Source organism: Astyanax mexicanus, chromosome 10, assembly GCF_023375975.1.
Source record: "Astyanax mexicanus isolate ESR-SI-001 chromosome 10, AstMex3_surface, whole genome shotgun sequence".
Taxonomy (NCBI): Eukaryota; Metazoa; Chordata; class Actinopteri; order Characiformes; family Acestrorhamphidae; genus Astyanax; species Astyanax mexicanus.
Window position 1 is genome coordinate 47,755,037 of NC_064417.1, and position 15,158 is coordinate 47,770,194.

Genomic DNA, 15,158 nt, shown 5'->3' on the forward strand with positions numbered 1-15,158 from the left:
GAGAAAGAGAAAAGGTGAGTAAAGATGGAGGGACACAGGAGGATTTGAGAAATATAGAGGGAGAACTAGAGAATAGAGGTATCTAAGGTAGAGACAATTAAGTAGAGGGAATAAGAGAAGAAAAGAGACAGAGAGAGATGAGTAAAGATGGAGGGACACAGAAGGATTGGTGATTGGTGTCATAAAGTGGAGAGAAGTGATTGGGAACTATAGACCTAAAGGAATGAGCATAACTTGAGGCATCTGAAAAAGAGAAGGAGGAATGACGAGAAACAGAAGGAGAGGAGGACTGAAGAAATAAAGAGGGGGGAACGCATGACTGAGAGGAATGCGCATGGTCTGAGGTATCTGAGGTAGAGACAATGAAGTAGAGAGAGACAGAGAAAGAGAGAGAGAGAAAGAGAGAGAGAGATGGAGGAAGAGAAAAGGTGTGTAAAGATGGAGGGGCACATGAGGATTTAAAAAATAAAGAGGAAGAACGTGACGGAATGCCTTGGAAGGAGGTATCTAAGGTAGAGACAATTAAGTAGAGGAATAAGAGAGAGAGAGAGAGAGCGAGAGAGATGGAGGAAGAGAAAAGGTGTGTAAAGATGGAGGGGCACATGAGGATTTAAAAAATAAAGAGGGAGAACGTGACGGAATGCCTTGGAAGGAGGTATCTAAGGTAGAGACAATTAAGTAGAGGAATAAGAGAGAGAGAGAGAGCGAGAGAGAGAGAGAGATGGAGGAAGAGAAAAGGTGTGTAAAGATGGAGGGGCACATGAGGATTTAAAAAATAAAGAGGGAGAACGTGACGGAATGCCTTGGAAGGAGGTATCTAAGGTAGAGACAATTAAGTAGAGGAATAAGAGAGAGAGAGAGCGAGAGAGAGAGAGAGATGAGTAAAGATGAAGGGACAAAGGATAATTGGAGAAATAAAGGGGAGGGAAGTGATTGAGAATAAATGACTTGGAGGAATGAGCATAACTTAAGGCATCTGAGGTAGAGAGAAGAAGGAATAGTGAGAGAGAGAGAGAGAGAGAGAGAGAGAGAGAGGAAGACTGGAGAAATAAGGAGGGGGGTGTGGGGAACGAATGACTAGGAGGAATGCGCATGGTCTGAGGTATCTGTGGTAGAGACAATGTGGTAGAGCGAGAGAGAGAAAGAGAGAGAGAGAGAGAGGAGAAAAGATGCGTGGCTTAGGAGAACTGGGGAATTAAAGAGGGCAGAAAGTGATGGGGAACAAATGATAGGGAAGAATGCAGAGGGTTAAGGTAGAGACCATGAGGAAGAAGAAAAAAAGGCAGGCAGGAAAAGAGAGAGAGAATGAGAGAGATGGAGAAAGAGATGAGTGGTTGTGAGTGAGACAGAGATGTGGTTTGGGTTTGATGATGCGTTTGCTGGGAGGGTCTCTGAAGAACTGTGCAGATCTATTTCTGGACCTGTGATGCTAGTGTGGTCTCTGAGTGACGGGTGCACTGCGTAGGTGTGTGTGTGTGTGTGTGTGTGTGTGTGTGCTACAAAAGGGTGTGTGTGTCTCCCTCATGGCACTATAATAGCACGCTGCGTGGGGAGAACTGGGCACTAAGGATAAGGAGCCCCTCCAGAGGGAAGCAGGATTAGTGGAGGCACGCCAGCCACATGCCAGCACTGGGCAAACACCGGCCGCCTGTAGAACAACACACACACATATACAAACACACACACACACACACACACTACAGAATAAGGCATCAAGTCACGTAAGCCAAAACAAAAGCGCCCACACAACAAAAACCACGAGTAAACCAATCCTCGTTTTCAGAACTGCATACACTGGTCTTATTGTGCTTTTTGAGGTACTGAACTGTTCAGTTACCTATCAGCAGTATATATCAGTTGATCATGAAGTGTAACCTCAGGGAATGGCTTGGGAATGCCCACATCTGTATAAGTTGTGAGGTGTTACCTTGAGGTTCAACATTAGCTTACTGTACTCATGGTAAGCTGAAATAAATTATGGATAGAACGGATAAAAATAAAACGAGCTATGTCCAAAGCTGTGTGGGCATTTAGGGTTCCTAAACCACACAGGTATCACCTGTGAACCAGGACTTTGTCACAGAAGGCATTACCACCTAGAGTGGACAGCACAATTCATGTGAATTCCACTTGCCTTGCATTACATTACATTTGGCAGACGCTTTTGTGCAAAGCGACTTACAATAATGATGTACAGACAGTAAAAGAAGACAGAGCCTAAAGGACGTCAAAGGGAAATAGTGGGATAGAGAAGGAAAAGAGGGGAAGATGGACATTTCTAGTGTATTGCTATCTTGGCAACGGAAAAGACAGACTGAATACAATCTAGAAAGACATCAACAGTATAATTCAGTTCATTTCTATGTTGGCAACACAGACTCACTGAACACCTTTGTTACGCATGTTATGCACATATAGGCATTCAGCTGCTGGCACACCTTCACAGTCTGAATGAGCAGGTCAGTTCCTGTGATAAAAAGTGCTGGACACGTCCAGGTAGCTGCACCATAAAATAGCAATCCTCCAGATCACATGTGGCTCTTAAAGTAAACGGCAAGTGACTCACTGATTGGATTATTTAAGTTGCGCTTAAAACACACCCATGATTAATTAAGATATTTAGTACATCCCAAACAGGGCATACTTTTCCCGTTGTTATGATAGCAAAGACTCACGGACACGGCCTAAATCAAGCTGCGCGATGCACTGTTGACTGCTTGCCCATGTCCCATGAAGATTCGATGATGTGTTTAATGATATGATATAGCAAGACATATATTTACTCTTAATATGTCGTTATATGAAGCCCACATCCATTGTACATACCCTTACCCAGTGCTGTGTACAGAATAGAAAGTGACTGAGTACAAAATTCTGCTGTGATCAAACATCTATACAATGTTAGTCAGAGAGAGAGAGAGAGGCAGTGGAGGCGGCGGCTTCTCCTTCCTCTATCAGATGAGTGGACAGAATAAAGACACAGCAGGATACAGACAGCCGAAGAGCTGCATGATAAGCACACTGTTCCTGCTGCCCGCCTCAAATAAATGCACACAAAACACACACACATAGTTTTCCATTGATCTTGCATAAACAACACTTACCTGAACCAGAAATATAATGAGGAAGTAAAAATTGGCGATTCGTCTGAACTGCTCGAACAGGTTCTTTGGCAGAAAGTTCCATATAGTGTACTGTGGAGACAAAAAAACAGTAGATGCAAACATTACAACACAGACAAATCAATATTCCCCTGCCAGCGAACAGCTAAGAGCCTTAAGAACTGCTGGCATGTCTTATGAAAAAGCAGCTTTCTGAAGCTAAAGCACAGCGGGTGCTTCAGAAAAAAAAAAAAAGCTACAGGAAAGATTAAAATACATTCAATATTCATCAACTCCTGCTTTAGCCCATTTTTCTCAAGCGCGGGCTTCAGTGACTTCAGGGTGTTCCGGTGTTCTGGGCCGCCTGTGGCTGGGGAAGGCAACCCTCCGGGTCCAGCAGGTACTCCATTGATTTAAATTAACAACCTATCTCCTTAATTCACTAACCCTGAAACGAGAGGCGATTAGCTTATCCGGTCTGAGGCAGCTGCATGATTTTCATCCTCACACTCTTTTACAGTACTTTCTCTCTCTGTTTAAAGCCTGGTTAAAGGCCTGGCAGTTTAAAGTTTGGGTAAACTAGGGGTTTTGTTACAATATACATTTTGTTTATAATGTTCTAGTGCATCTAAAAAAAACTGAGCATCAATGAAAAGTCACTGTATTTCAGTAATTCAGGGCCCAAAAAATCCGACCCGACCCAAGCCTGTGCATGTTCTGCCCGAGACCGACCCGAGCATCCCATAAACTGGCATTATGAGCCGGAGTCAGATTTAAACTCCACATTTTTTAGTAAGTAGGGCATTAAAAGGGAGCATTTAAAAACATTTCCGGGCTGTTTGAATGAGCAAAATCGTAACAGGATGATGTTAATTAACATTGCAACACTTAAGAATCATAGACCTATTATTTAAGAAGAAAGAAAATTAAGAACAGCTACATACAGCGCTGCAAGTCAAATGCGGACAAAAAAAAGGAAAAAAAGAGAGCTCACATGTGCGCTCAGAGCTGTGTGATTATAACATTCTAACTGGTGCAACTTTATATATATATATATATATATATATATATATATATATATATATATATATATATATATATAACACTTTGATTTATTACTTAGCTATATTGTGATTATCACACCATAGCTTTATATAAAATAAAAATAGCATTAAATAACGGACAGCTATATCACATATTATTTTCTTGAGCCCGACCCGACCCGGCCTGATTAAAGTGGTGGGAAATCTCAACCCTAAGCTCTAATACATGTATTACACACAGAGTAATCTATTTTAAATGTTTTATTATTCTTTTAATTGTTGATGATTATTGTCTTACAGTGGCTTACAATAAAAAACCCTAAAGTCATTGTCTCATGAAATTTTAATATTATATAAGTCTAACTGGTCCAATACCATGGAGTCAGCAATACTTAAATAGGTTGTGGCATTAAAGCGATGATTAACTGGTATTAACAGGCCCACACTGTGGCCCAGCTTCCTGTTTTTGTCTGACTGATGAGGAAACACCTCATGTGTTGACATGTTGTGCATTTAGAGAAGCTTGTTTTTTTTTTTTTTTTGCTCACCACTGTTGTACAAAGTGGTTATCCACATTACTGAGGCCTTTCTTATCTTAAAACTGGCCATTCTTTATTAACTGCATTCATTAACATAGCATTCAGACACAAAATGCTGTTTCTTTATTATTGCATCATACTGAGTGAACTACTGTATTTAGTGATTGTAGCTCCAACCATTCCCAACGATTTCAATAAAAAAAAATAGACCCTCCATTTTCCCATCTTATTTTTCACCTTTAAACTCAAATTTGAAAAAGGCTAAGAAAAAATAGGAGGGGTAGTTTGGGAGGGGCACTGGGTGATGTATGGGTTTAGGGGTGGGGCAGAAGCGAGAGCTGATTGGCTGAGCTGCAGCAGCAGCAGTAGCAGTGTGCCTCTGATAGGGGTGAGAAGCAGATGGCTGGACATCGTCAGCAGGAGGGGGGTATTACTGATTGACTGATTTGCATATTGTGATGTGTCTGTGTACAAAAGTATTATCCACGCCTATAGCACAGTTGAACCTGAGAGGGTGTTAAAGAGGCGGAAATTACAATTAGTCAACAAAAAAAACATTTGGAGTAGTCAAATTTTTAAAATCGACAATGTCGATTATATCGACTAATCGTTGCAGCCCTACAGAATAGAATTATATTGAGAATCACAGTGTTATAGTAGTCTAATAGTGAATATGAGAACTGGACAATATGACAAGAATTTATGTAACAATAAATGTTTATATATAAAAAATAATTATAACATTAATACAAGCACAAAAAAAACACAAACAACTGCAGAGAATGTCCACAATCTGTTGTGCCTGTGTGGCATCAATCAATAAAAAGAAATACTAATAAATAGAGCCAATATATAATCCATACACAGTAACGCAAATCCTACGCCCTTTAAAAAGGAGCTACAGCGTGGACACAGCAACCACAGCAATGCAATAATTTATTTAACTAAAGCAAACAGGAGATCAGGAGATGGTTCTATATGATAACAGCTGCCTGTCCTCCTTATATGAAGCGGTGGAGACAGTAGCAGAATGCTGCAGTGGAGAAGAGATGGAGAGGAATGCGGGATGGTCTAGAGAAGAAAAAAAATGAGAGGAGGAAAGAGTGGGATGATGGAAGCCAGACGCATACAGAAGAGTAAACATCACACCGCTGGTAATTAAAGAGCATTTACTGCAGGATCACATGATTCCCCACAGAATCCAGGGGTTTCTCTTTCCTTCATATCTCTCTCTCTCTTTACATAAATCTCTCCTAACCTCTCTCTATTTCTCTCCCTACTCCTCTCTCTTTACCCCTCTCTCTCTCACTCTCACTACCTCGTCACTATCTGTCTCTCTCTCTATTTCTCTTCCTACTCCTCTCTCTTTACCCCTCTCTCTCTCACTCTCTTTACCCCGTCACTATCTCTCTCTATTTCTCTCTTTTTACTCCTCTTTTTACACCTCTTTACCTCTCTCTCTCTCTCTCTTTACCCCACTCTCTACACCTCTCTACCTTTCTCTCTTTAGTTCCCTCTACACATCTCTCTGTACCCATCTCTTTACCCCTCTCTCTTTACCCCTCTCTCTTTACCCCTCTCTCTTTAGCTCTCTCTCTTTAGCTCTCTCTACACCTCTCTCTGTACCCATCTCTTTACCCCTCTCTCTTTTTACCCCCTCTACCTCTTTGCGCCTCTTTATCCATCTCTCTCTTTTCCCTCTCTTTACTCTCGCTCTCTCTTTAACCCGCTCTCTCTTTACCCCTCTTTACTTCCTCGCTTACTGCTTTACTTCTCTCGCTCTCTCCCTCTCTCTTTTTACACCTCTCTACCTCTTTACACCTCTTTATCCACCCATCTCTTTACCCCTCTTTACTCTCGCTCTCTCTACCTTTCTCGTTACCCCTCTTTACCCCTCTCTCTTACTGCTTTACTTCTCTTGCTCTCTCTATCTCTCTCTTTACCCCTCTTTACATCTCTCTCTCTTTACCTCTCTCTCGTCACCTCTCTCTCTCTTAACCTCTCTCTCTCTTTACACCCCTCTCCGTCTCTTTACACCCCTCTCTCTGTCTCTTTACCCCTCAGCTCTGTACACTCCTCTTCTCCCCGCCGTTTGGAGAACGCCTCTGCTGTCAGATGGGGGAGATTTAGGAAGTCCCATCAGGCCGAGGGACAGATTGAATCACCCTCTCTCTGCTCGGTCATTAATTGTAAGCGTGTATTTCTCGGGCACCCCGGCCGCGCCGCTGACAGAAAAATAAGCGGCCTCTGTCGTGAGGAGACAGGAGGAGCTGCTGGTTGGAGGGGGGGGTTGGTGAGAGACGAGGGGGAATAGAAAGATTTATTTAAACCACTGCAAATGTGTGCTGGGGGTGGGGCTGAATATGAGAGATATAGGAGTTTATTAAATTTATTAAAAGCACTTAAGAAATGTATTGATGGAATAGAAGAAATTCAACAAAATACGTTTTGGAAAGTGAGAACTGGTCACAATTTATTCGCTGGGCCGCATACAATCACCCTCAAACTAAAAACAAATATCAGGTAACAGTTATGCAGCTAAAGTGGTTTATGATTATTATGTGGTAAGTGGTTGCTAGGCTATATCAGGTGATTTCTATGGTGCTTGATAGGTGGTTACCATGGTGTTGGTAAGGGATTACTATGGTATTCCATGACGTTGCTATGGTATTAAGAGGTATATATAAACATGAGCTATATGAGAATATTATATACAATAAATCCTAATATTAAGGGCTGCACATAAACAGGGCTAAGCAACTAGTGGTTTCTACCATATTATAAGTGGATACTAGATGGTTACTATGGAATTGCAATGATGTTGCCAAGTGGACGGACGGCAGATGGGTGCTAATGTGTAGAAAGTTCAGTTGTGATTTGTAATGAGGTAAAAATATGACATTTAGCAATCAATGTAAAAATTCTGGAATTCCAAAGAACAAACCGCAGTTTAGAGACACAAAAAGACTAAAGAGCAAAAATTCTGAAAGAAGAAAAAAAAAACCCACAAGAAGTGAAGATGCAGGCGAAGATCTTTTTCACAAAGTTTGGCTGTTTGCATTTGAGAAAACCAAAGAAACGCTGTTACGACGAGTGTAGCATCATGTCCCTAGAGCTCATTCTGCATTCATGAACAACATGAGCTGAAATCAAACTGAATTATTATGAGATTACACCCACAGAGAGCTCGGATGGAGAGACTGAGAGACTGAAAGAAGGAGAAAGCGATGTTTTGGCGCAGGATCAGCGGGAGGTTAGGACAGTGTCTTCACCTGGACGAACAGGTGGTCAGACACCAGGGCTTATGAGGAATGTGTCTCGGACATGTACTCCAAATGCTGCAGCCAGTACATCTCTCTCTCTCTCTCTCTCTCTCCCTCTTCCTCTCCCTCTCTCTCTCGTGTGTGTTAGCCCACAGCCACTGCGCTGCCATGGCAGTAAACAACACTTGCTAATTACAAGCTGGCGAAAAACAGGCCCTGCTTACAAGAGAAAAAAACACAAAAACAAGCAAAACACAATTTTTTAAATTGCCATTTTAAAGCCTGACCACTAAAACTCTAATCTCATTGTCCTGCAATCACAATATATAACACATGGAAGTAAAGCGGTCACGATAAACCTTTTGATCTTTTGTAGACAATATAGTGAAATATTGTTTATCACAAATATTGTCATTTTAAGAATTATTGTCAGTTTATTCCAATGACCTCTTCATAATACAGTAGGATAGTAGGGTAATGCAATTATACTCTTTTAAAGAGCAATGAACTTTCAGGTAATAATAGTATTGGTTTTCGGGGCTCCGAGTGGTCCAGTGGGCTAAGTGCTGCCACTATAATCGGAAGATCGCTGATTCGAATCCCAGTCATGCAGCTTGCCACCAGCTGCTGGAGCCCTGAGAGAGCTCAATTGGCCTTGCTCTCTCTGGGGGGTACAGTAGATGGCGCTCATTCCCCTCATCACTCCTAGGGTGATGTAGATCAGCACAAGCCATGTCTGTGACCTGATGTATCAGAACTGCTGTCGATGTGCTTTCCTCTAAGAGTGCTGTAATGCAACTTGGCAATGCTGCCTCAGCATATCAGAGGAGTATCGGAGGAGGCATGTGCTAGTCTTCACCCTCCTGGTTTTGGGACATTACTAGTGATAGGGGGAGTCCTAATGAGTGGGTTGAGAAATTGGCCATGTAAATTGGGACAAAATGTGAACTATAATCATTAAAATAAATAAACAAATAAATAGAATAAATAAATAATAGTTTTGGAGATGTAAGGATAAGTTTTGGCCATTTTATATCTGCTGTTAAAAGTTTGTAGTGCATTTTAAATGCTCTTTACAGCAGATTAAAACAAGAGGATTGTGGATTTGAATCCTGGGTCATGCCGCAGCGGCATCAGCAGCCGGAGTCTGAGATAGACCAATTGGCTATGTTCTCTCTGGATGGGTAGATGGCGCTCTTTCCTATTACCACTCGTAGTGCTGATGTATCAGAGCTGAGGATCCGGTGCTTTCCTCTGAGCACACCAGACTGGGAGGAGGCATGAGCTAGTCTTCACCCTCCTAGTGTTGGGAGCATTGCAAGAGATGGGAAGAAAGGGGGAGTTTATATGGACGGGAATTGGCTATTTGATCTTACAAATTGGGAATAAATCTGGGGTGGGCAAATTGTAGTTTTTCAGCTCCAATGAGCATATAGGACCAATCTGTAGTTATATCTGTACTATAATAACAGGCTGTAATTCTTCTCTTTCTCTGAATACTTTATTATTATCCTACTTATCCTACTTTCACCCTGTTCTTCAATAATCAGAACCCCACAGGAGAGAAAACCACCACAGAGCAGCTATTGTCCTTTCTGTTTGTGTTCATCATCCTCTAGTCCTTAATTAGTGGTCACAGGATGCTGTTGGTGGACTACTATAATAATAATAATAATAATAGGTGCAGAAACTGATGCAGAAACAAGGAGGTGGTCATAATGTTACGCTTGATATATGCATTATACCATCAACTAGGGCTGCAAAATATTGGAATTTTTTACATTGCAAATGTTCTTTTTTTTCTTAAACAATCCAGGGCCATTACGTCACCAGACCCGCCCCTACTCACGTGCTGTCTTGCGTCCGGACCAGCCAAGAGCTGAGTCAGCGCTGAGCTCTCAAAACCCGAGGAAAACAATGGAACAACAATAATCGGCCCTTTAATCAGGCATTTAAATGGCTTTTTATAAGGTAAATAAGAGCGTTTTTCTGAGATTAAAAGCATGAATTCAGCTGTAACTGGAAATATCTGCACTGCAAAACTGTGCTGGACTGAGGTGCACAGTTTTCAACACGTGCGTTTACAAGCACATGCCCAACCATGTGGATGGAGGCCATGCGGTTACCTTGTGTTTACTCCTAACCCCCCCTCCCCTTGCGCTCTCCCCCTCCCCCTCGCACTTCTCAGGCAGCAGTAGTCTGTCACTCACACAGACACAGAGACAGCGCTGTGTATCTACTTCTTGTGTCAAGAATAAAAACGTTGCAACGTGACGTGTTTGATTTACTTGGCTTAAGTGACAATGCATGTCCTGTGATGTGTTCATTGTGCATGCACACATTGCAATAACAATGCTTAAACGATATATCGTGCAGCCCTACCATCAACATAATTATCATGACAGGCCTGCATTGTAAATGTGAAAATATGAAATATGAAGAAGAAGAGCACCTACCTTGGAAGACACTATTCTGTTGTCACAGAATTTGGGTGGGATGAAGGCCTCGGTGGCCGGACAAGGACGATGTCCTACATAGATGGTCCTGCTGTCCACTCGTTTCTCATCCCCACCAAACTACAGAGACAGGGACAGGGGGAGAGAGAGAGAGAGAAACGGAGGGATCAATTAAAGTACACGCGATTTAACAATGCCACGGTGGCCTGTTCAGACAGAGCATTTAAACTTGTCAGGCCTGCTCCATGTCAAGTTCAGCCACTTAACCAAATGGAAGACCGATTTAGAAACACAGCGCCTTAAACACCATGTAAGGCCTCGGCGTGGAGATGACACTGCTGAAAAGAACTCTGGGAATCGAGCTTCAGGACTAATACAGAAAGTGCAGCGTGCTAAACAGTTATACAGTTATACCATAAGGAGTATGATTAGAACACTTTAGTATCTGGACTCCATCAAGCAACTGGGACCACCATAGAGCATCTACATAAAAAGCAAGGGTTGGGAAGTAGAACAGTAATACCATATACTGCAGTATTTACAAAATACGACCATATCTCCAATTAAAAAAATTATATCATAAAGACTGATGTTTGATGTGTTAAATTGCTGTTCTCTGATTATGTAGTAAACAGGCAAAATAGATCTTTCACTTATAAGCATTAAGCTAAGAGGCGAAATTTTCCTTGGACTTCACATAGATACATCCTGCTGCAAAAATTAAAAACAAAATAAACAAAAAATACATATATTTACACACAACACTCTATAATACATCAATTTAACATTTCAGAAATATTGCATAAACCCTTGACCTTGCTTATTTTACACCCCTAACCCCTGTAACCCAGCACAGACTTTATTACACAACCCCAGACCTTACTTGTGCTGCACATTCTCTCAAAGAGAGCAACTGGACAGCCTGATAATCATCGATCATCGATAAACATTATCATGCTACTAACTGAGATAATGCTTCTAACTTCTAAACTTCTTTCTCCTGATTTACAGCAGTTAAACATTTGCAGTTGCAAGAATTAATGGTTTAACATGTAGAGAATTTTGAAATTCATTCATGGAAAAAACTGAACTGTGTATTCAATAATATTTCAGGTTTTAATGAATCAATGACAATAATAGTATGGATGGCATAAAAAAACAGCAGAAACATCTGCTTTCAATTGTATCGTTCTCAAATTTTTGATACTTGCATTACTTTAAATTCGGTACAGTTACTCAAACGATACTTTTTTGACAGCTTTTTTTTTATAAATTGTAACATCAACAAAAAAACAGTAAATTATCATTACACAATGAATAATTTAAGAGCTGAAATAAGTAAACTCATTCTCATACTGTCACCATAAAATAGACTTTATCTTTCTGGATCTTGTTGGAACAAACAGTGAGCATGTTTGTGGCACTTTATTTTATTTTACAAAATCATTGCTTGTGCTTAAACTACAATTTTCCTACACATATTGCTTTATGCATTTCAGTTTTTTTTGTTTTTAATATTAGCATTACATTGACCAATTTATATTAAATCATATTAGTGGTGTCAATCATTTAATTCAATCACCAAATTATTATAATTTTTATAATTTTTTCAATGCTGCTACTTCCATGTATTTTTGAGATGGGGCAGTAATAATAGTGGAGTGCGGTTAAGGTCGGACTAGAGCATTGTTTTTACTGTTTTATAATATTTTAGGAGAGATATAAACGCTCTCAGTGTTTGGCACGTTTATGTGCAAAGTATCAAAAACATGAACAGATTTTTTTTTTAGACCTTTTAGTATTCGGTAGTACAGAGACATTTCAGTCAGTGCCTTTTTCCTATCGAATTTCGATATCTAGCCCTATTAGTGATTTTTTAGTCAGAAACTAAAAAAAATATGTTTTTTTTTTTTAATATTCTTTGGAATGAATCAATGCATGAAGTTCAACTTAAATAGCGACGCTTTACAATTTACACGTATTGCACACAACCGTTCATACTCAGCACTCGTCCACACACCGATGAGAAGCGGCAGCCAATAGCACACAGCGTACTCTCAACCGGAAACAACCGTCCACCTGGAGGACTGCATCTGGCACTACATTATTTACCCGGGACATGCCAATCCATATTTTGGCACAGTAATACATACATTTACACACACACACACACACAAGCTTGCATACCACACACACTTACACAATTACACATTTTTTTTCTGGGCAATTTAGAATATCCAATTTACCTGATCTCCATGTTTTTGGACTGTTGGAGGAAATCCACACAGACACAGATAGAACATGGAAACTCCACCCAGATAGAGACTTGAACCCAAGGCCCCAGTGCTGGAAGAAGAACGTGCTAACCACTAAGCCATTGTGCAGCCTTTTGTTATGCTTTATAATATAATGAGTAAATTCTCATTGTGCAAGTTAGCAAACAGGGAACAAAATAAGCAGAGGATTCACACACTGATGGATCACACATTTCTTTCCCCCATTTAATCCAAGTATGACAAAGGTCAGCTGGGCTAATGTAACAGGCTGAACTCTACAGCAGCTCTTCATGCTGGAGGAGTGTGATGATTAGCCAGTTTTAAGAACAGAGAGAATTCCAATATGAAGCTTTATAGCTGCAGTTATCTAAAAAAAAAAAAAAAAAAGCTGACTGTCCCATTTCTTCATGTTTTGTGAGAGGAGGTGCATGTGCACTCATGTGATTAGCTGGGTCACTGTGTATCTGCTCTGTCTGTTTTCCCAGAATGAGGAGGGCAGGTGCCAAGAAATGAAAGAGCAACAACAGCAACTTCAAGAGCAACTTCACTTATTTTGTTGTGTGCAGAAAGACGCTCCTCAAACAGCAGAACTGCTGACAGCTACTGCAAAAACCACCCATGTCAACTAGAGCTGTATGATATTGGAAAAAAATTAACATTGCAATATTTTTTTTTGTTTTACTATATTTATTGCGATATTAAATAATAAAAGAATAAACACCAAATTTGACCGGAACTCACTGATCAAACATGTAATAACCTTAAAGTATTTGGTAGATACCATCTTTAATGTTCTTTTTTTTTGTATCAAGCCCAAAAAAAAGCACAAAACATTGCAATGACTATGTTGAAACAATAAACGCAGCCCTATTAACTAAATAAAGGTACGTTAATGGTAGGCGTGTGCCATATCGTATCGTAAGCAATGATATCGCCAACATTTTTGAATATTGTGAATATTATAACTCGTGCCATATCATTTTTATATTTTGTTTTTACTGTTTTTAGCAAAAGAAAAGAAAAATCACACTGTTCTCATTTCCCATCATATATCTACTAGAGACAGATATCATTTATTTTACTTTAATCCTGGATATATGGAGATATGTAGAACGTGTTATTAGCATAGTAGAAAAACTGACATCCCAATTTCTCTCTCTCTCTCTCTCTCTCTCTCTCTCTCTCTCTCTCTCTCTCTCTCTCTCTCTCTCTCTCTCTCTATATATATATATATATATATATATATATATATATATATATATATATTCAAATTAATATTGACACATTGAATGGTTTCATCATACATATATATATATATATATATATATATATATATATATATATATATATATATATATATATATATATATATATATGATCAAATCATTCGATATAGTGTCGATAGTAATTTGAACAATATAAAAGCCACAGAGGACTTGCCAATGAATGTTGTAAACATTGTGCTAAATTCTGTGTTTAAAAATGTATTTGTTACTGAAACATATATTTTAGATGGTTTATTTATGTTTTTATTTACCAATTTCTTAATATCAATTCCAATGTTTGAGTTTTTTTAATTATTGTAAGTTAACTGCTCTTTAAAAGGCTTTAATTGCATTATTTTGCTATTATATTCTTATATTATATTATATTATATGAGTAGTACACTATTAAAATCAGTGTATGCCAAAGTTATTTATAAAGATACGCCCTGAGACAATATATTGTCTATTAAAAACAGTTATTGTGGCTTAATCTTGTTGTATCAAGCAATTTGTATCATGTGTGTGGTTTAATGTGATTATGATTATTGCCCATGTGCAAATTGCAATGGCAATGCTGAAAAGATATACTGTGATGTCCTACTTGCAAGCTGACAATATTTCTCATGTAGAGTAGTACACCATTAAGAACACACAACCAGCAGCTACCAGACTGAGTTTTACTACACTGCTCAGTAATTTTAGGGGTGTTGATCTTTAAACAGGTAGTAAGTGAGCGAGTCACAGCAGAGTGTGTCTGTGTGTCTCTGGAGTTAAAGAGGAAATCAAAGCTCACACAGACACAATGACACGACGAGGAGGAAGGAAGATTCCAGCAGGTTCTTCCTTCCTGCTCAGCTCCAACGCTGGATTGGCTGGATTACGGTTTGTCACAGACATGGTGGGCGCTGCATGTGTTCCGCTTTAATCACGACCTCCCCCATCCTCCAGAGCATGCCCGTCTATGATAAAGCCGTGAGCACGCAGATTACACTACCCTCAACACACACACACACACACACAAACACTGACACACGCGCACGCTGCTTGCTCGCCGTCTCCTCCTCACTGAAAACAACATAAGATGTCAGAGTGTCTCAGCAGGCTCTCAGGCACTCTCTCACTTCCCCACCCACTCCATCCCCCTGTACCCATCTTTGTAGCGTTCTCGGGGAAAGCAGAAGTGGCAATGCTATTACTGCCACTGTGAATAATTCA

General features: G+C 40.0%; 1 protein-coding gene across 6 annotated transcripts in view; it reads right to left on the reverse strand.

Moving 5' to 3' along the window:
• The window catches only part of atp11c (ATPase phospholipid transporting 11C), a 126,100-nt gene that overhangs the window by 61,694 nt on the left and 49,248 nt on the right, over positions 1-15,158 (reverse strand). For all 6 annotated transcript variants that reach the window (XM_022684269.2, XM_022684268.2, XM_022684264.2 and 3 more), the window contains exons 2-3: positions 10,403-10,522; positions 3,105-3,194 (exon numbers count right to left, since the gene is read on the reverse strand). In XM_022684269.2, the coding sequence (XP_022539990.2) occupies positions 3,105-3,194; positions 10,403-10,522 (210 nt within the window). The remainder of the gene's footprint in view (positions 1-3,104; positions 3,195-10,402; positions 10,523-15,158) is intronic.